Genomic DNA, 25,869 nt, shown 5'->3' with positions numbered 1-25,869 from the left:
AAGCCACAGAGCAAGCCCAAGGCCACTGGTAGTAAATGGCAGAACCACTATTTGAAGCCAGATCCTCCCATTTCAAAGCTAGCACACTTTCCCTGGTACCATAATGCCTCCCACTTCTCCTTAAGATCATGCTAAAGCAGAAGCAATTAACAATTAGGCTTATCCCCTGGGGAGGGGAGGGGGTATCAGAAACACCTGATTAAGAAGCCCTAGAAAACTTGCCTCCTATTTTTCATTTGTATTGATCCTATTTTTTAACTCATGGCTTTATGCTGCAAAGTTTTCTCTCGGTCAGGCAGAAAATGACCTTGCTAATACCATTTATTATTTAACAGAACACAGTCTAGAAACCCCTGCCATCATTTGGAATAAAGCACACAGAGCAGGAGTTAATCACCTGTAAACAGACAGTAGTTAACACTCACTAAAAAAATGCTGAGAATATTTCAAGAATGCCATTTCTTTTCACGGCCTTTTTGACCAAGTTAAGCAACAGACCAAGGCACAGGAAACATTTAGTCAGAGAACTTAGTGAGCATTTCTCAACTCTGAACTTAATTGCTTTGGTGCAGTCAAGGCATGCTAGGACTAAAACTGACCAAAGCAGTTTTTGCCAAATTATCTAGACAGTTACTTTATTTAATTGGTACAAATAGTCATTCGCATAATTTCAATAAGGAAAATTCAATACGCCCTCTAATTCATAATCAAGATGAGATAACTTCTATACCTTGGCTTTGGATGGTGTTTTCCTACTAAAGAAGGGTACATCTTGTTATGGGTTATTAAGGGGTCCTTAAACTTGTCTTTTTGAGTTTGTGATTGCCTTTTGACAGTTGTATGATCCACTATGGTTTTTTGGTCACCTGTGATTATCAGTAGAGGGGGAGAGCTCTAATGAGCAAACTCCCTCACTAACACAGATATGCAGCTGCCTTGCAATTTGTAGTCTTAGAGAGTTGTCTGTGGATACCTAGAAGGGAAGCTACTTGCTCAGGGTCACACAGCCAATAGATGTCCAAGTTAGGACTTCAATCCAGGTCATTCAGACTCCAAAATCAGTTTTCTATCCCTCATGCCATAGCAGCATCTTGGTCCAAAGTAGGCATTTAATAAATGCTTGTTGATTATTGATTACTCTACACTGCCCACTATGACACACTGGTTCCCCGGATGTCTCCTATATTAGCTTCAAAAGAAAAGAGGAAACTTTGCAGAGCTTATAAGTGGATGAATTCCCAGTTTTCCTGTTTCCCTTTCCATTCATCCCCTATGCTGCAAAAACTGCCACAGAGTAGGGTTTCAGAAAAATTTGTTGAATTGGTTGCAATTTAATTCAAGGAGGGAGAGGATTTTACTGCAAATGTTGGCTTGAGAAGACCTAAAAATCAAAGGACGACTCTTAGGTTGGGGCTATTTCACTTCTGTCTTTGCACCTGCCCCCAGCTCCCAGCATGACATCCGGCACAGAGTAGGGATAGAGGAAAAGTCTGTGAGTTACATGATAGAAGGAACTCCAAGATAAGGAAACTTGCTTTCTACCCATAAAGGGTTAACTCCTTCTCTGCAACTTATGATCTTAGAGGAGAAATTCCTTGCCCACCGTTATATAGTCAATACATGTTGAACCAACGTTGTCTTCATGGCTCCGAGGTCACCTCACCATCACTATGCCTCAACTATCTCTTGGCACAAAGTAGGTGCTTTATAAATGTTTGCTCATTGTTGACTGATCTAGCACATGGTCTCTTAAACTTATGAAAAACAGCTTCTCCAAATTATTATCTCTCAAACTTTCCCTGTAGAAAATAGGAGGTGAAATCTGAGATATTTAATAGCTCTTGATAAACTACAGGCAAAGTAATGAGAGAGGGACTGGACCTGTGATTTCTTTATTAAAGAGAACTCTCCAAGAAACTCCCCAGACCTGTGTAGGTCAGCACCTCCTCAGCAATTTAGAAGCTTAGAGAGTTGCCCAGGGCACTGAGATGTTTAGTGATTTACCCAAGGTCACACCACCAGCATCTGTCAAAGGTGAGACTAGAACTCAGAGCTTCCTAGCTTCAAGGGTAATTCTTGATTCACTACAGCACAGTGCAACCAAAATTGCAGCCAAGCAAGTAATCTAGCTGAGGTGACTCTGACAAAAAAAATTCCTGAGATATTGCCAACATGAGACAAGACAGGTGCTAACTGCCCATACACTTGAAAGCAAGATTCACTGGGTGTCGCCAAGTCAGATGAACCTTGCACATATTTTGGAAGGTTCACGGTCTCATCTCATTCAGAAAGGACTGGATTCCAATTACCCTCTGAGCTGGGATGCTTCATCCAAGGAAACATGCTTCTATTTGGTAAGCAGGCTGGTTCTTGGCACTTACAAAACAGAGTGGTTCTAGACAGACAGGATTTTCTCAACTTTCACTTTGGGTACAGTTGATATCACTCTCAGGAAACCACCCCTGCTGAGGTTGCTCTTTACACACTGCTCAATTGAGTCCCACAGCTCCAGATAAACAATGAAGGAAAGTTTTATCATGGTTCTCACCCATACTCTGCCCAAATGACCAGAGTTTTCCAGGGGTAATTTAATTGAACTCCAGACATCACAGAGTTAGAAGCCCAAAGAGTAAAGTAAGGAACAATGAGTAGAGGTCACAAGAGGCAGATTTAGGCTTAATGTCAAGAAAATATTCCTAACCACTAGAAGTTGTCCTAAATAGGCTTCCTAAAAGAGAAAGGCGCTTCCTTTGCTCAGGAAGAAACTGGAGGACACTTGTTGAACAGGTAATAGCAAAGGTTCATTTCAGGTATGGTTTGAAATAGATGACCACTGGAGTCCCTTTCAACTCTCTAATTCTGTGATTCTGTAAACTTCTGGGTCCACTCAAAGTCCACATAGTCTTACTCCTACCCATAGCATCACCAACAAGGAGCCATCTTGCTTTTGTTTGAATACTTCTGGTGGCTTAAAGCATTTCCCCACCAGCACCATAATTCAAGTGCTACCATTAACATTTTACAAATGAGTCAGTCCACTGAAACTCAGTGAGGATAAAGTCATAGTTAGTGAAAGCCTGAACCAACACTTAAAATTAGGTTTCCTAATTCTAAATCTAGTGCTCTTTCTGCCACCTCACTACCCCTCTTCAAGGAGGGGAAAGGGAAACACTCAGAACAAAGTCAAGAATGTAGAAATCAGTGCAGGGGGGGGTTGTCCAGGAGGACCCTGGTCAAGGTTAATGTTTGACCAGAAGCTCATATGTGAACAACTTAAAAGGAAGTCATTTGTTTTCTTTTTGCTGCTAGTAGACACTCTAAATAGAAATACTATAGTGCATAGGAAAAAATTATGCTAGTCTTTGTAGATCAGGATGACATAATGACCTGTTGGTCATTGATAAGAGCCATAGGTTTGAAGTACTTTTTTTTCCAGGGCAATGAGCATTAAGTGACTTGCCCAGGGTCACATAGCTACTGTCAAGTGTCTAAGGCTAGATTTGAACTCAGGTCCTCCTGAATCCAGGGCCAGTGCTTTATTCACTGAGCCACCCAGCTGCCCCTTTGAAGTACTTTTCTAAGCAATCTTGAAAGCGCTGTACTGACTCAGCCAGCCAAACACTCTTGCGCAACCCCTATTCTACCCAACATCTAGCACACGAGGCAATGGAGTATAGTATACTGAACAGATGATATTGACATGGAATCAACAAGGCCTGGGTTCAAATTCTATCTTTTATACTTAGTAGCTGTGTGCCCATGGCAGATTACTTCTTTTAGTGAGTCTCAGTTTCTGCACCTGTGAAATGAGGATAATAATACCTATAGCATTTACCCACTTCACAGGGTTGTTCAAATGAGTCTCAAATTAGGTCATGTAGACAGGGTGTTTTACAAACTTTAAAGTGTTGTAAAAGTATCAGATATTGTTCCATGTGAACTAGCTGACTGAGGGCAGGAGGTCCACTATGTGATCTTGGAACAGAACAAAATCAATTGCCGTGCACATTAATCAAACATCTGGCCACGGCACTGGGAGCAGAGCCCTCTCTCCACTTGAGTTTACCAGAGCCTCAGGGCCTATCCATCCCTCTGCCACTAACTACAGGAGTGTGGACAAATGTGTTTCACTATGACTTATGGTCAGACATTAATCATGTGGCACTGTATGGTTGTGACCTGTTCAGACTGCGTGTATAAAAAGCAGTATGATTGAGATTGCATATGGCAAAAACTCTCTAATTCAAACTATCTAGAAAGTGACTACTCTTTAAAATGACTGAAAAGATTGAATTATAACATATTCAAAGGAAAGTTATTGTGAGATGTTCAAGTGTTCATAGTCACATCAACTAGTTGCTACTCATTGAAGATCTAATATTGCTTAGTGGGTAGAGGGGCATGGAGACCTGGGTCAAGCCTTGATTTTAATAAGAACCAGTTTTGTGACCATGGGCTTTCATGTATTCAAAAAATACTTTATTTTCTTAGTTTAAACTAATTCACTTCACAAAGGGAGGACCTGCATTGGAAGTCAGAGGACCTGCATTTGAAATGCCACCTCTTGATATCACTTTGTGAACTTGGGCAAGATCATTAGCTTCTCTGGGCCTCAGTTTCTTTAGCTGTAAATAAAAGCCTTAGGCTAGATGACCCCTAAGGTTCTTTCCACATATAAATCTATAGTCCTATGTTTAAAAAATAATCTTAATGATGTGCCTGCTATGTGACATGCACTGTGCTGGGTGCTAGATATACCAAAAAAAAAAAAAAGAAAGAAACATTTCTCCTTCAGTTCTGTATCATAACAGTAATATTTATAGAGAGCTTAAAGTTTGTACATGTTTTACAAATATTTTCTCATTTTTATCTTCACAACAACCTTGGAAAGTAGATGCTATTATTATCCCCATTCTACAGATGAACAAAATGAGATAGACAGAGGTCAAGTGCCCAGGGTCACATCACTAGTGAGTTTCTGGGGCCATATTTGCACTTGAGTCTTCCTAGATGGTGCAGCGGATAGAGCACCAGGCCTGGAGTCAGGAAGACCTGAGTTCAAATCCAGCCTCAGATACTTCTTAACTGTGTTACCCAAGGCAAGTCACTTAACCCTGTTTGCCTCAGTTTTCTCATCTGTAAAATAAACTGGAGAAGGAAATGACAAAACACTCCACTATATCTTCCAAGAAAACCCCAAATGGGGTCATGAAAAGTCTGAAATGACTTAATAACAACAATATATTTTAGGGCAGCTAAGTGGTGCAGTGGATTCAGTGCTGGACGTGAAGTCAGGAAGACTCCCTGAGTTTAAATCCGGGCTCATACACTTACTACCTGGGTGGCCCTGGGCAACTTACTTAACCCTGTTTGCCTCAGTTTCCTCAACTATAAAATGAGCTGGAGAAGAAAATGGCAAACCACTTTAGCATCTTTGCCAAGAAAACCCCCAATGGGGTCACAGAGAGTCACATACAACGGAAACGAATGAACAACAACTTTCTGACTACAAATCCATGTCTCCATCCACTGAGCCACCTAATTACCTATATGTATATTCTTCATTTGTTAGCAAATCACCTTCTCTTAACTTATAAATTTAAACCTGCCCCTTTCTGAATTGCGAAAACTCCCGATGAAGGAGGAACAATTGAAAGTTTTATTTTAACTACAAAGATTCCACAAACTTTGACATGATCACACATAGGACTGGTCAAAGTTCACTAAGGATGCACTAAAGCAGTGATTTTTATCCTGTTTTGAGTCCTGACCCCCTTTGGCCACCTGGTGATGGCTATAGATCCCTTCTCAGAAGAATATTTTTAAATACAGAAAATAAAATACAAAGGATTACAAAGGAAATCAATCATAAGAAAATAAAGAGGGAACTCTCCCATCCAAGCTTACAGACCCCCTGAAATCTATCCACAGAGACACGGAAAGAATCCCTTAACTAAAGACCAACATACCCTAGGATGTAGATCACAAAGGATGACATATTTAGTGTTGAAAAGGGAACTCAGAGACCATTTTTACAGATGAGGAAACTGAGGCATAAAAAGGTAAAGTGATACCCACAGTCACATGAGTGATAGGTATCAGAGCTGGGAGTCAAAGGGAAGTCCTTTAACTTAAAAGTGATCAGTCTTTCCTCTGACTCTCAGACAATAAGAGTGGCAGAGACAATATGCCTCTCATGCTTATTGCAATCCGGCATGCTGTGAGTAAACTCTTTCCTAGAGGGGCAAAGGAGAAAGGGAAGTCCCTCTCAAAACGATTTCTTAAAGAAGATGTCAAAAAAAAGTGAAATGTTGATCATCACATTCTGTACATATAATTTTTCCCCAGAGACTACTATCAAGGAATATAATGAATGTTAGATGTTGCTTCTCCTTTGCAGATGGGTATCATTTCCAGTCTGATGAGAAGAGATTAGCCTGCCACCCCCAACAAGACATGTTTAATATCCCCACTTAGCATTCACTGCCCTCCATTGCTTGTCACTTTCTTCAAAGGATGTGAGATGACTGCAGTAAACTAAAAAACTCGACAGCCACATTTCAAGCTTTTCAAGCTCGAGTTCAGATGATGTTCTACGAACAGCACTTGAAATAAACCCCCCTCTCCTCACCCTCATGAAAGCTTAGGAAATAATCAAGTCCAGAATTGAGCTTCTGTACTGGGAAGAAGATGCATCCCCTTGGTCTCACACTAACTCTGACCCAGGCTCGGGGCCACATTAATTTTCTTAATGTTCGACATTTATTTTCAGCCATTTCACATTCAGCTGTGCAAAAACGAATGCATCCCATAATATTAGCTAGAACTTATATTATGCCATAAGGTTTGCAAAGTACTTTAAAAAATTGTTGCAAATTGGTTTTACATGTAATTGGGAGGGGAATGAAATACTATTTATAACTAAAAAATATATTGCAATTGATCCTTGTAACAACTTTAAGAAATGTGTGCAATTACAACTATTGCAATTGATCCTCATAACAACCCTAAGAGGTATGTGCTATTATTATCATGCCCATTTTACATATTAGGAAACTGAGAATGAGAGGTCATATGACTGCCCAGAGTCATACAGCCAATGAGTGTCTGAGGAAGGATTTGGACTCAGGTCTACCCAGCTCCAAGTCCAGCACTCTATCTACCACACAACCAATTGGTTGATTCATTCTACTCTTTCTGACCAACTACAAGGAGGATAGTAACAGGATTGAGGTAACACAAAGGAACAGGGCAACTGACCTGGTTTTCTAGAAAAATTAAAATAGGAGGGACTTTTATAATAAATTGGTATATTAATAATAAATTGATAGCTAAAAATAATGAAATGTATCTTTATTTGCACATTTATTTGTACATTTAGCACATTGCCTGGCATACAATAAAACTTAATAAATGTTTTTTATCATCCATCCATTCATTCATTCATTGCCAATTTTCCTGTCCTGCACAACATTTTAGGGATGGTTATTTGAAGCATACAATCTTTGGTAATTTCAGCCCTCTTTTTCTCCTTTATATTCCCCTATTTTTATTTATTTGTTTGTTTAGACAGCTCAACCAGCTGTTTAAACAAGGCTTTTCAGATATGTGCCAGGAATCCATCCTATTTTAATTTTTATAGAACTCCAAGTCAGTTACCCCATCCCTTTTGTTTACCTTGATCCCATTATTACCCTCCTTGCTGTTGGTCAGAAAGAGTAGAATGAATAGACCAATGGACAAGATTCTATTAAGCACCTACATTGTGCCTAGTGCTGTGCTTCTTAGCATCATTATATAGGTTCCAGAGGTCATTCATGCAGCTCTTCATTTTACAGGCCAAGAAAGGTTAAGCCACTTCCCTTGGGTCACAAAGCAGGAGTCTTAGTCCATATGACCAAGAAGATGAAGGTCTAAACATTTTCTCTCATCTTCCCAAACTCTTATCCCAGTCATGTACAAAAGATAATGGAATTTCAGCTGCCTCCTACTCAGTGGAGTCAAACTCAGATAGAAACAGGGGTCCCTAAGCCTTGCATATGGATCCCTGAAGGCAGCACATTAACTTAGAAAAAACACATATCAATATAACCTATCTTCTACTGTATTTTTATTTATTTTGTCAAATACTTTCCAGTTGCATTTTCATCTGATTGGGGCTGTATTCTGATGTGTGTGGCAGTGGGCTGCATGTTTGGCACCTCTATCCTAGAATGCCAATATCATAATTTGATTGCTAATCTCTAGTCCCTCACTCCATCACTCAGCACCTATTTCCCCAGCCAAGCTGTAAAGCTGATCAGCATCTTGCAACAAAACTCAGCCAAACCTTCCTATCTAGCCTCCAACCTTCCTCCTAGTGTCAGAGAAAATCAAAAGGCAGAAGTTTCCTTGGGCTGGGACAGGCAGAACCAGTGCTGCAACAGAGCTTAGACAGAATGCTGAGAAACAAAGAGAACCGGAACACAACACCCATATATGTGGACACGTGGCATTCCATTAAGCCTGAGGGAAAGAGTCCAATATCCATGTGGAACCAGCTCTGTCCTCACAGAAATCATTTGGGGTAGAGATTGAAGCCAGTAAAATGTGAATTGCCAAAAGTGGAAAGAGAATGAGAAGACTTTGAAGATGAGCTCCAAAGAAAACTACATTTAAGGGGGTAGGAGTTTGAAAATGAACAACAGGAGACTATAAAGGTGGGGAAAGCCAGATTGCATTGCATGCTTCAAATAACCATACCTAAAATGTCTTACAGGAGAAGGCAATTGGCAATGAATGAATGAATGAATGAATGAATGAATGAATGAATGAATGAATGAAAAAATATGTATTAAACTTTATTGTGTGCCAGGCAATGTGCTAAGCTCTGGAAACATAAATACAAACTAGCGAGATAGTCCTGCCCTAAAGGAGCTCACATTCTAATAAGGGAAAACAACACAAAAAGGGGACCTAGAAAGGGAGGGAAGATGGAAAGATATGCACGCATTGACATATTTTGGAAATGGCCAAGAAGTGACTTGGAGTCCTGGTTGAGGCACAATAAGTTTAAAGCTCAGCTATCAGAGTGCAAGGGCACAGAGGCAACTTCAAATTGAAAGGGGTCTATCAAACACAATATCAGAAAGATGGCAAGGCTAGAAAAAGACAATTGTTGGAGGGGCTGTGGGAAGACAGTTACACTGATGTACTGTTGCTAAAGCTGTGAATTGGCCCGATCACTCTGGAAATCAACTTGGAACTACACCCCTAAAGTCACTAAAGTATGCACATACCCTTTGACCCAGGAACACTACTACTAGGCATATATCCTAAAGAGGTCAAAGACAGAGGAAAAGGAAGCACATACAATAAAATATTTATAGCAGCTCTTCTTGTTCTACTGAAGAAAACTGCGGGGGAAAGTGAGAGTCCAACAATTTAGGAATGACTGGACAAATTAAGTTATATGAATGCAACAGAATGTTATTAAACAGTAAAAAATGACAAATGTGACAGATTCAAAGAAATCCAAAAAGACTGACAGAAGAATAAAATGAGTAGCACCCTGAGAGTAATTTACGAAATACCCACAATAACATAAAGGAAAATAATTGTGAAAGATTTCAGGGCTCTAATCAAGGCAGCAGGGGCCAATGATGACTCTCAAAAACTAATAATGAAACATGCTTCCCAACTCCTGGCAGAGATGTGATGAACAAGTGGTGATGATGGAGCTAAACATCTTCAGACAAAAGGCAATGTTGTATTTGTTTTGCCTACCTAGACTTATCTGTTGCAGGAAGGGGCAAGGAGGGAAGGATGGGGGGAGGGGGGGGCGGAACTGAACAATGATATGAATAAAAAAAAAGAAAAGCATGTTAATGAAACAAAAAAATCACAAAAAAGAGCAGAAAAAAGTTCAAATTGGGAAACACAAACAGGATATTTTTTATTATTATCATATTAAATTTAATACATATTTTCAAAATTGTATATTACAGTTTCCTATTTCTTTTTTTCTGTTTTGTTTTGTTTTTTTGCTGGGCAATGAGGGTTAAGTGACTTGCCCAGGGTCACACAGCTAGTAAGTGTCAAGTGTCTAAGGCCAGATTTGAACTTAGGCCAGTGCTTTATCCACTGCGCCACCTAGCTGCCCCCAAGTTTCCTATTTCTTGACAATCCTCTTTTTCTGTTCTTTGGATGTTGAAATACTCATGTTTACTGATATTAAGTTTATGCTGACATTAATTTTATAATTAAGAAAAAATTTCTTAGAAATGGAAGGAAACCTCCATCCCAGAGTACTAGATAAAAAGTCTTTTCAATGAATCATCAATTGATGTTTTTCTATGAAGATTGTCCAGTTTGACATCCAACAGAATCTCTCCCATGTTAAAATGACCTAAAATACTCTGAACATCTTTCAGTGAATCAACCCTCCCTTTTATTGAAGAGTTCTTTTGAAAGTAGCCGCCAAGCCATGTAGTTCTCAAAATCTGACCTTCCTACTAGCATTTGAATTTGAATTTAAAATTAGGTAGGGAGAAGAAGACATTCACATTAGTATCCCCCCTCTGCTTTTTTGGTAAACAAAAAGATGATGGTAATAACATTAAGATGGCATTAGAGAAGTAAAATACATCTGAGAGACTGAAGCATTAAAAAAAACTATAAATAACGTACAAAAATAAAATAAAGCATCTCTATTTTAGAGGGGAAATTTATGTTTTCTATTCAAGGAAGAAAAGGAATTATTAGGGACAAGACAGATGTGCTTGACTACATGAAAATAATTTTTTATGCAAAACAAAACATATAATTATAAGAAAAAGATTGGGAAAATATTTACAGCAAACATGACAGGTAAAATTCTAACATCTACAATATATAAGAAATTATTGCAATGCTTTTAGGAAAATCTCTGGCTTTTCTGGTCAAGTCTTACTTTATCCAATAGGCTATTCACACCCTGGCCTGTAGGTGCCAAAGACTCCACATAAGGCTTACAATTCTTTATAGAATTAAACAGATTAAAGAATTGGAAAATATTTAAGCGAAATAAATAGGAAATAAAACACAATGTTCGTGTGGTTTTCTTTTTTCTTTTTTTTTGGGGGGGGGGGGAGGTGAGGCAATTGGGGTTAAGTGACTTGCCCAGGGTCACACAACTAGTAAGTGTTAAGTGTCTGAGGCCGGAATTGAACTCAGGTCCTCCTGACTCCAGGGCCAGTGCTCTATCCACTGTGCCACCTAGTTGCCTCTATGTGGTTTTCTAAGTCAATGTGTGGTCTTGGGATCCTTCTGTACTATATAGTGACCCACATTTCTATTTAAGTTTGATCCCACTAGGGGCAGCTAGGTGGCATAGTGGATAGAGCACCGGCCCTGGAGTCAGGAGGACCTGAGTTCAAATCTATCCTCAGACACTTGACACTTACTAGCTGTGTGACCCTGGGCAAGTCACTTAACCCTCATTGCCCTGCGCAAAAAAAAAAAAAAAAAAAGTTTGACCCCACTGCCCTCACCTACCCCAACTCCTTCCCTATCCTTTCTCTGGACCCACCCACAACAACCCTCATAGAATGGAATTCCTTTGTTTGGAAATTTCCAGGCTAGAAAAGCCAGTTTCTGAGCTGATCAGCATCTCCCTGTTGGTGGCCTAAGAGGTAAGAAACCAATCTAACTCAGCTCAATGGGTCCTCACCCCAATCTATAAAGCATTTGAACTGCCCCTAGCTCAGAACTATCTACACATTGAAGTTAAGAAGGCTAGGAATCGGGGCAGCTAGGTGGCGCAGTGGATAAAGCAGCAGCCCTGGATTCAGGAGTACCTGAGTTCAAATCCAGCCTCAGACACTTGACACCTACTAGCTGTGTGACCCTGGGCAAGTCACTTAACCCACATTGCCCGCAAAAAATAAATAATTTTTTTTTAAGTAAAAAAAGGCCTAGGAGTCAAGAAGGTCACTGGCCACAGAATCAGAGAATCTTCAGTCTGATCTCTCCTCCAATGCTTACTACCCAGGTGACCTAGGGAAAGTTGCTTAACCTCATGGACTTCAGTTTTCTCACCTGTAAATGGGCAGTTTTTAAAAGAGGAAACACAGGGGGCAGCTAGGTGGCACAATGGATAGAGCAGTGGCCCTAGATTCAGGAGGACCTGAGTTCAAATCCTGCCTCAGACACTTAACACTTACTAGCTATATGACCCTGGGCAAATCACTTAACCCCAATTGCCTCACCAAAAAAAAAAAAAAAAAAGATGAAACACAGGTTGTTGATGAGGGGGTTGGACTAGATGTGTCTGAGATCCCTTGATATATGATTTTGTGTTCAAAGGAGTCCCAACAAGATTTGGGTGTAATCATGCAAGGATACTGCATCCCACATGGCCTAAAAGACCATCGCATCTGAAGCTTTCTTGGTGACACCCCTTCTTGTATTCCTTCCCCTTCCCAATCCTACTATAGAGACATCCAGAGACCTCCAATGTGAAGAGTCTCTAAGCTATGCTGGTTTCCATTCTTTGTTACCCCTGCCTCTCCCTCAAAGTTCCCTTGAGTATCTCCAATTAAGACACATGACCTTCTCTTTTAGGCCTTCCCTTAACCACACAAATAAAAAGGCCTATAACTTTCAGCACTGACTGGTTCATCTACTTCTGTAAAGCCCCTTTGGTCCCAGTAATGGACCCCGACAAAAGTCATAATGAAAATTACCCTTCTATAACAGTCAAAAGCTATGAATGAACCATTTCCAAAAAAGGAAATGAAAATTGTTAATAATCACATGAATAAATAAATATCCAATGTCAATATTTATCAGAGGAATGGAAATGAAAACCTCCTACCCATGAAATTGACAAAAATAATCAAAAGCAACAAAACTTGATGCTGATAGGGTTGTAGATGAACAGGTACACTGATTCATTGCTGGTGGAATTGCAAAGTCTTAGAATGTTTGACGAGGAGAACAATATAGCAGTATACAGTAAAAGTTATCCCAAAAAGATACCTAAAAATTCCAATTCTGAATACAAAATAGAGAGAGCAGGAGAGAGGGAGGAAACAGACAAGCAGACAGAGATTTTCACATGTTCACATATTTTCATAGAAACATAAACTGGAAACAACCTAAATGTCTAACAATTTGGAGGGGGATAAGATATATTGTAGTGGTCATAGATGTAATGGAATACTGTAGTGCAATTATGAGTACTATACAAATAATCTTGGAAAGACTTTTTTAATTTAAAAAAGCAAAACCAGAAAAATGAAATATGGAATTTAACCACAGAATGAACAAAGAATCCTGGTGACATCTTGTGGTTACAGCAATTGACCTAGGTTCAGTGAGGCCCTGGGTCCAAATACTTCCTCAGAAATTCACCGGCTGTGTGACCCCACTGACAAGTCCCATAAGCTTTCTGTGCCTTAGTTTCCTTATCTATAAAATAAGGAGGTTGAACTCAGTGTCTTTTAAGGTCCTTTCCAAATCTAAATCTCTGATCTGTGAGCCTATCACTTAGAGGAAACTACTCAAAATCAGTATTATACTTTATATGTGAAAATTGTTATCCACAAATATTTATTACCTTCCAGCTAATGTATGTGGTAAGCACCAGGGACACGAGCACAAAAGTAAGACTGTCCCTATTTTCAAGAAGCTTAACAACCTACCTAATTGTTTAATTTAAATGAAAATTGTTATCAAGCAAGTTTAGTTCATTGTACCAAGGTTCCAAGTTAAGATTTTAGTAATTTTTTTTAAAAGATGGGGCAGGGGGCAGCTAGGTGGCGCAGTGGATAGAGCACCAGCCCTGGAGTGAGGAGTACCTGAGTTCAAATCCAACCTCAGACACTTAACACTTACTAGCTGTGTGACCCTGGGCAAGTCACTTAACCCCAATTGCCTCACTAAAAAAAAAAAAAAAGGAGTAGGGAAATATAAAGCAAATGACAAATGAATATTGTGCCTGGGTCCCTTCAGGGCCGAGTAGTTAAGAAGGAATAGCAAGGGCATCACAAGATGCTTAAATCAATCTTTTCAAAGTTGATGGAGGCCATCTTGTCAGGAGAAAAAGCACTGATCAGACTGGATGCCAAGGGATCTGGGTGCCAATTCTGCCTCTTCCATGAAGTAGCTCTGTGATCTTTGAAAAGTCATTGAGAATCACTAAGCCTCAGTTTTCCCACATATAAAATGAGAGGGCCAAACTCAAAGGTCCCTTCCAGCTATCGAGTTCAGCATTAAGACTCTAGATCTCAAATTGTGCAGCATCCAAGGCAATGCACAGACTCAGGTAGAGAGGTTTCACCATCCGTGTAAAAAAAACCCACACATAATTTAGGAATTCAAAAGCCAAGCCTTTTTAGCCCATAAAGAATCGTGCTTGAAAAGGACCGTAAGCCCTGTAAATTAATCCGTAAATCTTTCCTGCTTCTTGCTCCTGAAATATAGCAACAATATCTATTCCTGGGTGATCACATCCTACACTGTGAAAATGAACATTCATTCATAGCAGGGAGAAAACACATCTCACCAGGAGCTGCATTTTCCAGCACAAAATACCAAATTAACATCAGATTCACTCTGGTGGGAGTGTGCCAAATCTAATTATTTGTCGAAACAAGCTTGGCAATTGGAAACTTTCAGAGTTAATGGCCAAAGCTATCGCCGAACAGGCGTGATGCTCCCTCCATAGCCCTTCTGTTGAAAAATCTTCTGTGCAGAGGACTCTTTCTCTGAAAGCAATCCTATTTCCGGATCTGAGTTACCTTCCCCACTTTTTACTGCCTGACATTCCAGCCAGAACTTTATGCTGTGGTTCCCCCTATATTTAGAAACCAAGTTGTAAAATACGTAAATAATACACTGAATAAAACATTAAGACATAAAAGGAGTTGAGTGGAAGAAAGGGATAAAACATATTGTGCACTAACCACGTCTGACCCAGGAAAAGACAAAGGACTCATAATTCTAATTAGCAAAATGCACAGTTATGACTTGCATCATTAGACAACAAGCTTCGTGCCTGTCTAATTGTTGCCGGCCTTCAGATTCTTTGCCTTGCAGAGCCCTCTAGTGGACGTCTGGAAGTATAGAAGGGAGCTTTTGTTGGAAAGCATCTCTTCCCCAAGAACAATGGTCAGTCTCATCTAAGGACAGGTGGTCAATGCTGTAAAGAGGGGCCAAGTTCCAATAAGCTGGTGTCCTCTTCCTGAGCTCAAGCAACCGTTTAGCGAAGTGAACCAGTCTCCCTAGTATCTAAACAAATGGAACGAGTGCTGTCTGTTTGGGTAGAGGCTATAAGAAGGTGACTGATTCTTTATGGAAAATTTGTATTTAAAAAAAAAAAAACCATCATTGTCAACACTTTGTACACCAGTCGTAACCACAAAAACACAAGCCAGATGGGTATTGTGTTAGAGGAGTAGAAATGGAATGTTCATCTAGGACAGGGATTCTTCATCTGGGGTCTGTGAACTTTGGGGGGGGGGGGCAATTGGGGTTAAGTGACTTGCCTAGGGTCACACAGCTAGTAAATGTTGTGTCTGAGGTCGGATTTGAACTCAGGCCCTCTCGACTCCAGGGCCAGTGCTCTATCCACTGTGCCACCTAGCGGCCCCTGTGAACTTTTAAAAATATTTTTGTAAATGTGTTTCAATCTAATTGGTTTCCTTAGCAATCCTATTATTTAATGTTAGGCATTATAAATCATTATTATGAGAAGCCCATGGACCTCACCCAGACCACCTAAATAGTCCATGATACACACAAAGAGGCTAAAACCCCTGATGTAGAAGAAAATGGGGGAGAGGGACTAGAAAAGTCATACCATTAGTAAGTGTCTGAAATGGGACTGGAAAGAGTCCCCAATTTGGAGTCAAGGGCCTGCGTTCAAATGGGAAGCTCAGTCATTTCCTTCCTGTACAATTTCCAGCAAGTCACTCAACCTCTCTCCAATCAGCCAGCATTGATTAAGGGCCTGCTAGAGTCCAGGCACCATCTGGAGCTCTAGGATTAAAAAGCCAGGAGTGAAATAGACAGTGTCCCCAAGAAGCTTCAGTTTCTTCATGGCTAAGATCAAATGGTCTTTTCAAGGCCTCATCTGTAAAATGACAGCGTTGTCCACATAGCTCAAGGCTTCATTACCATCACAGGCCTCAAGGATGAGATGCTCACCCACCTTGATTTCACTCTCAATGTTAAGTATATCCCCATGTTTCTTAGTAGCTAATGAAGGCCCTGTCATTCACTTAATTATCTCAACCCTTTCTTAATTCATTTCTATTTCTCTTAGACTAATGAGTTACACATTGGCAAAATGTTTAGATAAAGTAATGGACTTGGACTGAAGACCTGGGTTCAAATCCCACTTCAGACTCTCACTAACATCTGAATATAAGCTCTTTCAGAGCTGGGATTTTCATTTGTGTCTTTTGATTGATTTATCTGTTGATTGATTGATAGAATATAAGCTCTTTCAGGGAAGGGACTTCATTTTTGTCTCTGTATACCCAGCATCTCACAGAGTGTCTGAGCCATACATCTAGGCATTTGATAAATGTTTGCTAATCAACTGAGGACATGATGACAAGCCATAGATGAGTCATCAGCTGCACCTAAGGAGAAAATAAGTACCATCACAAATCTATTGAAATACTGAAGAAGCAGTGTGACATAATGGATAGAGGGCCTGACATGAAATCAAGATCTGGATTCAAATCCTACCTCAGACACTTAGTTGTTTGACCATGGGCAAGTCAATTAACCTTTTTGTGCCTCAGTTTCCTCAGGATTAGACTCAGTGACCCTTAACATCTATTCTAGGTCTAACTCAATGATCTGATGATTTTCTCTCTCCCAGATGATTCTATTTCCTCTCCCATTCCCACTACTGCATTTCAGCAGACCCTCTTCCTGACTATTTTCCATTCTTTAGTGCAGCTGAATTTAATACTTCTCCTGAAATCAGAACCTACCCTGTGCAATGAATTTCCCTCTGGGGTCAGCAAGAGAACTGAAACTTAGAGAAATGCATGCAGGGAAGGCCCAGCCAAGACTGCAAGACAAGCTTCTTTAAAATAAACATTGTTTTTTTGCTGCCTCAAGTACTAGGAAGAAGACAGTTCCAAGACAGGAGTAAACAAAAGGATGAAGAGGAGTGTGTCAGAAGGCAAGCAGGGCATTAAAGAAAGTTAAATAATGGCTGATCCCTTGATGCCTCAGTCTTCCACTTGACAGTCAAAGATATAAACACAATAAAAAAAAATTCTCAAAGCGATCTTACAAATTGAAGAGAGTCCTTGTTTCCCCTTCAATGTATCCCAAGATGCCCATCTAATTGTTTTACTCTAAATAATCTTTACAACATTCCTTTAAAAGAAAACCGTTTAACAAGGTTAATAAGTTTCTGCAAATAAAGCCTGGATCAGTACGGCCCCTAATATCTCAGCATTGCAGGGAGAAAAACAGGTTTATGTGGCAAAGGTCTAGGCAGTTATACAGTTAAATTAAGACAAAAATAGGGTCTTCAGCAGCCAGTTATGGATTCTTTACCTAGAGATAGACCACACACACACACACACACACACACACACACACACACACACACACACACACCAAGAGGGCTTTGGATAGATTTAATGGGAGGTGGGAGATGAACTTACATGGAGGGGAAACTTTACATCTTCAGTGTCACAAACCCCTAACTGAAATTGATCATTTGTTTCATTTATGAATATAGGCAACATAACATTATTCTGAGGGGGGTCTCTGGGCTTCGGCAAACTGCCAAAAGGGTCTATGATACAAAAAAAATTACTTCTAAGAACCCCTGGTCCAGTCCAATTCAGACTTGAAAAGGAATTCCCTGGAGAACAGCCCTGACCTTCACTTGATGATGTTCAGTGAGCCAGAAACCTATCAGACCAGGCTGGTCCCTCCTGATTGCGCCTCGTACACTTCACTGTCCAACCAAACTGGCCTACTCACTGATGCTCATGGATGGCATTCCATCTCTCATCTCGATTCCTCTGGGCAAGCTGTCCCCGTTGCCTGAAATGCCTTCTCCTCATTTTTCCCTCTTGGCATTTCTATCTCCCTTCCAGACTCAGTTGCAGCATGACCTTGCCTGCTTCTCTCACTTGTTCCTTCCCTCTCTCCACTCCCCAACCCCCAAAAAGCCATATTTATTTTGTCCATATGTTCTATTTCTTTATCTCTGTATATGCTATTTCTCCCAATGTAATAATTACTACTAATAATAATGATATGTCTATAGCATTTAAGGTTAGCAGAGTGCATTTCATGTGTGAAAGGGTGGGAAAGATGAGCTAATTGGGGCCCAGCCCTCAGAACATGTTCAGATAGTCTGCCTCCTTCCAACCCAGCCACAAAGAAACTTCGATGAGATGACTTTCAGTCTTGAGTGACCAAGGGTTGTTATTGTGTGATGATGCAAAGCCTTCTAATTAACTGCAGAGAAAAAAGAACCCACGACTAAGGAGGTGTTGAGCTGAAACGGAGAATCTAAACAAAAGGGACACCATTCCCATCCCTCTCTTTCCTTGGAGGCTTTGAGTAAGACAGGCTGCCTTAAGCTTTAAGCTTTAACTCCCCACTTCAGAAGCTTAAAGCTTAAGGGGGCTGTAAAGGAGCCCTAGGCACATTTGTTTCTATTGTGTTTATTCTTTCCCAAATTAAGTAAATAAGTATTCTAAGTAACAGTTTCTAGGTGACCTGGTTTGGGAAATCTGAGGCTCCCATAAAAAGTCCCTCTGGCAACCAGAGATGTGGCAGCAGCGAGCAGAGTAGTAGTGGCCGACAACAGACGAAGTGCCTATATGCAAAAACGGTCACCCATATATAACTGTTTTCACTGAATGAGACCCCACATTGCAGAGACTTAACAAAGGCACTAACCCTTGAGGCCCAAGCAGCTGGCTAGATAGTACCTAAAAGGTAAAGAGAAAAGGACTTCCAGGGTCAGAAGTCAGGTGATTACATTCTCTCTAAAAGTGCACTGCTGTAAGTTTGAGCGCACTATCCCCAACGACCACATGTGTGCAAGAAGAGAGTACACACTAGGTTCAGAGGGAATGTTTTATAGCAATCACTGGTATCACTACTCAGTAAATCCCTTTTCTAAAAGCTAATGGAGTGTAGTTGTTTCTGATTAGTAATAAGGAGCTCACGAGTGGGAGCTTTTAAGCAACAGTAGTAGAAACTATAGCTTATCAGAATTACCCTTAGAATGCAGAAGGGAGAACTAGTAATCACCTTCTAGGAACCTGGCTGCCCTGCCAGTGTGATCAGGAGTTCGGGAAGTGACCTTAGATGAGATACAACAGATACATTATTTAATTTGATCTTCACAACTACCTTGTAAGGTTGGTGCTATTATTATCCCCATTTTGGCAGAGGAGAAAACTGAGATACAGAAAAGACAACTAACTTATTCAATGTTACACAGCAAATAAATCCCTACTGCCGAATTCAAGGACTGTCATGTTTTTAGCTTTGTAACCCTGGTACCTAGAATACATAATAAGTGCTTAACAAATGCTTGTTTGTTTTTTTTTTTTTTAGTGAGGCAATTGGGGTTAAGTGACTTGCCCAGGGTCACACAGCTAGTAAAGTGTTAAGTGTCTGAGGCCGGATTTGAACTCAGGTACTCCTGAATCCAGGGCCAGTGCTCTATCCACTGCGCCACCTAGCTGCCCCTTAACAAATGCTTTTTAAATGGAACTGAATTCCTACCACTACCTCCCAAGGCAGCTCATTCCACTTCCAGAGACCTCTAATTGTTGGGAAGTACTTCCTCACCTCAAGCTTACATTGGTTTCATCAAGACTTCTAGCCTTATTCACTGAAAGATATTAAGAAGAGAAGAAAGAATGGAAGGCAAGGTGACTTGGCTTTAGTCCTTAGAGGCAGAGCTCAGGACATGAATAGAGGAGACCTGGGTTCAGATCCTTTGTTGGTCCCTCATTAGCTATGTGACAGCAAATAAGTTGTGGGCCTCTCTGTACTTCAGTTTCTTCAATTACAAAATGAGAGGTTGGAATAGATAACTTATAATGTCCTTTAAAAGCCTGTAAGTTGGGGCAGCTAGATGGTGAAGTGGATAGAGCACTGGCCCTGGATTCAGGAGTACCTGAGTTCAAATCCGGCCTCAGACACTTAACACTTACTAGCTGTGTGACCCTGGGCAAGTCACTTAACCCCAATTGCCTCACTAAAAAAAAAAAAAAAAAAAAACCTGTAAGCATAATTCATTCCTAGCATTCCTTAAAATCAAAGGAACATATATCTAGAACTAGGGGGCTAATCCAGGCTGACCTCCTCATTTTACAGAGACCCTTGGAAGGTTACAGTTGACTCACACACAAGGCTTCGAGTTCTATGGGAGTAATCTGCCATGGCCTCAGTAGCCCCCTCTGTAAACCTAGGGTAAAAATATGTCTCTCTCCCTCTGCCTTAATGGAAATAGGTGAAGAGAATTGAAATCTACACAAGGCAGTCAATAGCTAAGTTGAATATAACTAAGTAGGTCTCCAAAGTTTCTGATTTTGAAATAATACTGGTCTTAACAGAGACAGGGACAGAGCTTATCAATCATTCCATCAAAAAGTCAGCAAATATTTTCTACAGTATCTCCTCTGTTTCAGTTCCTGAGCTAGACGTTCAAAAACAAATAACAATCCCCACTGTCCTGGCCGAGTTTGCATTCAAAGGGGAGACACAATTTGTACATAAACAAAATAAATACAGGATCATGGGGAAGGGATGGAAGAAGAATTTCTAAATGTTTCCCAGCCTCATTAAAATCTCTTCTGAATTGAATGCTTTTTTTAAAAAAAATCTATCCTAAAATGGCCAGTTCTGCAGGCCTCATAAGCTTTTTAATTCTGCTGAATGAGATGCACAGTTCAGATTTGGGCGATGTTTGCTTCCCTCTAGCGATAGATGCCTGGTGGTACACACTACCAAAACAGGTCCAACAGGAACTATTCAAAAAGCATTAGCAACTCAGCCTCAGCTTTCCGGACTCTAGCTGGCCCTAGCACCCACCCAAAAAAAGGCCTACCCCTTGACCTCTGACCTTTCTGGAAGCTTCATGTCAATGATCTCCTAGTCCATGGACTCCTATTCAAATATGAAATTGGCATTTTTACATAAACTAATGAAGGCCTAGACAGCAGAATTTTTCATTTGCAAAATGAATATTTGCTGTTCCCCTCCTCTTAGGAACTCCTACTTTTAAGAAAAACTCCCCCCCAAACTCAGCCCACTAAATGGGATGTATTTTTCCCACTGGATGAATTACATCTATCCTATCAAATGACAAAATGTACCCTATGTCCTTATCAAATGATGAAATGTATGGGGTGCCCTTTGCAAACCTTAAAGCACATATGTAAATGGCAGCTATTATCATCATGATCATTATTATAATTAGGACTATCCTATACCACCAGCTTCCAAAAATAAGGCCCCTTCCCTGCTTGCTCAAATTTGGGAGGGATAACAAAGTAAACTTTCCTGGGCATAAATGTTAAAAATTACTGCTTTTCCAGCAATAAAATCCTATAGCACTTACCTACCAACTTGGGATACTAAAAGTCAGCAGCAACTTTCTCCAAAAAGAGCCATCTCTGAGTATCATATCTTGATTTAAATTCTACTGATGACAAGTCCTGCATGATACTGTGGTGAATTTATCTCCTATGTAGTTTTTACTAATCCTTGATGATTTTCTCCTGACTAGAGTCTCAAGTCTCACCCTGGATCAGAAGAAAATTCATTATCCTACCTCCCTTAAGCTGTCTACCCTTTTGTTTTTGATAACCCCGGTTCCCAACTGCAGAATCACCTTTGATTCTTCCTTTTCTATCATCCCCCTTGTTCGATCAGTCACCAAGTCAATCCTGCATCTCTAATCCAATGAGGACAACAATAACAAGCACTTAATAAGAGCTCATCTATGTGCCAAATACTGTGCAAAGTCCCGGGCAAAAAAAACTCAAAACTCTACCTGAATTCTAATGGAGAAGAAAATATATAAATAATTAGATACATAGAAGAGATGTAGAAGAGATGGGAAGTAATCTAGAAAGGAGAGAAGAAGGGGATCAGGCATACTATAGAAAGTGGCTGTCTTGAAGGAAGACAGTGAAACCAAGAGATGGAGGTAAAGAGGCTGAGAGTTCAGGAATAAGGGGTAGCCAAGAGCAAAGCCATGAAGATAGAAGGCAGAGTATCAACTTCAGGAACTGCTGCTAATGTTATGAGCTATATTAATTGCTAGTGTAGCTGGGTTGGAGACTCCATGGAAGTGAGTATAAGACTGGAAAGGCAGGAAGGGGCCAGGTTGTGAGGAGCCTTAAATACCAGAGAAGGGCCTTTATATCCCCAGTACCCACCACAGTGCCCTGTACATGATGGACACTTATTAGATGATTGTTGAATTTAAGTAAGTAGTCAAAGTCGGTGATGGTATCTGAGTATTTCAATGCTTATCCATGAAACTGTTCTCACTCTGGAAATGCTGACTTTCCTTTGAGACAGTTGTGAAATCAGAAAGTAAAAGAAAGTATTTAGTTGTGTCAATGGCATGGATATCAGCTTGACCAAAAAAAAATCTATCAGAAACTGTCCTGTAAAGCTTTTGTTAATAATCAAGAAGGTGAGAACTTCCTTGGGTCTCTCTAGGTTAGGATGGGATGCAGGTGCTGAGCCCACTTTACCTCCCTCTATTTCTAATTTACAACACCACCTTTCCACTAAGGATTTCTGTACTCAAAGGCACACAAGAGATAGCAGCCAGGAAATATATGATCAAAAAAGGTGAGCTTGGCATGGAGCATTTGGTTGGGAATTTTTTTTTTCCTTAGAGAAAGAAAAGTCACAAAGTGAGAACATTATGCCAAAAAGTCAGGTTTTCCAAAATCTACAGCATCAATTTAGCTTTGGAAGCAACTAGGGGGCATAGCACTGGACCTGGAGTCTGGAAGACTCGAATTCTAATGTGACTTCAGACATTTACTAGATGGGCAAGTCATTCAACTGCTATCTGCCTCAGTTTCCCCAACTGTAAGATGGTAATAATATAAGAACACCTACTTCTCAGAGTTGTTGTGAAATTTGTAAAATGCTTGACACGATGCCTGGCTCTTAGTAGATCCTTAAAAAGACTTTGTTTCCTTCCTTCTCTTCAGTGTGCACTTTAATGCTTGGCTAGGACTATCCAGGTCTCTCAAGAGGCTCCTGCCTATAAAAAAACTGGAAGGTATCATTTCATCACTTCTTAGGATCCTAGCTCTAGACCTGGGAGGGATCTCAAAGACCATCTAATCCAAATCCCCCATTTTACTGGTAAAGAAACTGAGGCACCGGGGGGGGGGGGATGATTTGACCACAGTAATCTCACTAATAAGGATCAGAGATTGGATTTGTAACCCTATCATCAGACTCCAAAACCTTCGTTCTTCCCACTGCCCCACACTGCCTCCTTCATTACTGTTATATGCTTACTCAAAACCACTGTCATCCCCATCCAGATTTGTCCCTGAAATGACACATTTTCCCCATTCAAAGGGCTAAGCAATAAAGCAAGAATTTGACCCCAATCAACTGAAGGCTCTGCCTTGTCCTCCGTTTCCTTCAAGTTTTAATAACCTTTCAACATTGTCCCTGGAGCTCAGCCCTCTGAAATCTGAAAATCTCCTGTTAATAACCTGCCTGGCTGCAATGTTTTCCTTGCCTGATGACAAGCATGTCTCTCGACCTCCACCCAGGAAAAAGCGATGTGGACTAATCAGATAAGGCTAATGACTTAAAACACTTTGTCTTCCAGAAGGAAGTCATCTAGAGATACATGGTGGGGTAAGCTGCTAGCTGTCGGCATTTTGGAAGAGCCGAATGGTATTGATTTTATGCTGATTTGCTCGAACTTCCATCATGATTTGACTTGATCTTCATCAAAATGTGTAGCTCGAGGGGGGAAATGAGTTTTAGAGGATTTCAAAAAAATGAACTTGAATCCAAAATGATTTATGACCTTCGAATTCCAGTGTTATGTTGTGAAAAACAGCAACCGGATGGGGAATCAAAATGTTTAACATCCCCAAACCACAGGAAAGCCCTTTCCAGGTTATACATTACAATTTTTAAGTTGACAGACAGCACAGATTAGGGTCCAAGCTCAAGTCTTTCATCCAAAAGTCTAAGAATTTCTGGGACGGCTGTGTTGTAAATTGCAGTATCTCAGGACCTGGATTAATTGTTTGGCAGTCAGTCTGCTGACAACCATGAATTATGGAAGAAAAAGCATGAATCTTTGGGGAGTTTCTCAATGTAGGTCACTCTAAGTGGTGATTAAAATGGCGCCTGTTGTTTGTATGTGTGCATGTATGTATGTGAATGTGCATGCACATTTAGGAAGCAAGAGAAAGAGGGGGAATGGAAAAAAAGGAGCCTCCAATGACAAAGGCCATCAACCTTACCCCAGAAATAACAAAATCACAGATCCAGGCAGCCATGAAAATGATCAGAACTGCTTACCTTTCAGAATCATAGACTATCAGAGTAGGGCCCTCAGAGATCATCTATCTAGTCTAAGCCATACTTGGAAGTGCTCTCCCCTTCCAACACACCCAAGAGAGAACATCTCATTTTGATTGAAGACTTCTGAAGAGGAGCCCACAACCCTCAAGGCAGCACCTTCCACTTTTAGACAGTTCTGGTTTTTCCTTACACCAAAATTCAATGTTTTGAAATTTATTTTAATATTAATCAAATTGCTTAGTTCTCACTCTACCCCTTGGTGAAGTTATAGCTATTAGGTGGATCAAATATATTGAGTTGCAACAGAACTCATAGATCAACTTACCCAACCCCCTCATTTTACAGATGGGAAAATAAGGCCAGTGAGGGCAAAGTGCCTTGCCAGGTAAGTAAATATCAGAGGTAGGATTTTAACCCAACTTTTCTGACTTGAGAGCCATTGTTCTTTCCACTTTACTTCTTAACTTTATTATTTTCACCATCATTAAGATTATTCATGACTATGCATTGATATAGCAGGTTTCTTTCATATGCCTAAGAGTTATCCTCACAACTTTTCTCTTTGTATTCCCAGAGCTTGGCTCACAGCACTTGGCACACAACAAGAGATTAATAAATGCTTTTTCATTCATTCATTTTTCAACAGTTCTATTGGATTTCTATATAAACTAGCTGATAACTTCAACCTACTTTAGAGGGAGGCTCAAAGAATGAATGAAAACAGGCTGGCTTTTGTTCTAGGATCCTTGAGAAAAGGCAATATACAAATGCAGACATTTAAGAAGAGAAAATGCAAACAAATCACTCTGAAAGATGCCAAGAATGTCAACTCATGGCAAATCAAAATATGGCACTGATATTTTTGCAATCTTTTGCCCCAGTTATTAGACACCATCCACAGCTTGGTCAATTACCAGTGGCTTAAAAGTGGGCTCTGATGTTGGAGGAGTGTGATTAATTGATCTCAATAGTGCATAATGAGTTTAAAGCTCCTACCTGGGTGTCCCCGGAGATGATGGCTAGAGGCCAACAACAGTTTACTGCATACCATTAGCACGGAGACCAGAAGGAGCCAATGAGACAACAGCACTGATCTGGCAGAGACTCTCATCCTAAAGGCAGAAAAGGAAGGAGCTCAATGAAGGGGCAATACTTTGGGGGCTATGAGACAGACAATGCTATGGAGGCAGGAAAAAGCAAAAAGAGGCTACGGTCTAAAATTGCCTGTTGGGGGAAGGCAGTTATCATCAAAGATGATAGCATTTTCTTTAAGGAACATCAATCAAATCTAATTTGTGCTTGATTTCACTC

The 25,869-nt window shown here is 40.3% G+C and overlaps 1 protein-coding gene across 3 annotated transcripts in view; it reads right to left on the bottom strand.

Moving 5' to 3' along the window:
* TAFA4 (TAFA chemokine like family member 4) overlaps positions 1–25,869 on the bottom strand; it is a 193,815-nt gene that overhangs the window by 111,251 nt on the left and 56,695 nt on the right. For all 3 annotated transcript variants that reach the window (XM_043975883.1, XM_043975882.1, XM_043975880.1), the window contains one exon: positions 25,555–25,670. In XM_043975883.1, coding sequence (XP_043831818.1) covers positions 25,555–25,670 — 116 coding nt within the window. The remainder of the gene's footprint in view (positions 1–25,554; positions 25,671–25,869) is intronic.

Source organism: Dromiciops gliroides, chromosome 1 (genome assembly GCF_019393635.1).
Source record: "Dromiciops gliroides isolate mDroGli1 chromosome 1, mDroGli1.pri, whole genome shotgun sequence".
In the NCBI taxonomy this organism is placed as follows: Eukaryota; Metazoa; Chordata; class Mammalia; order Microbiotheria; family Microbiotheriidae; genus Dromiciops; species Dromiciops gliroides.
This window is presented reverse-complemented; position numbering and strand designations above follow the sequence as displayed.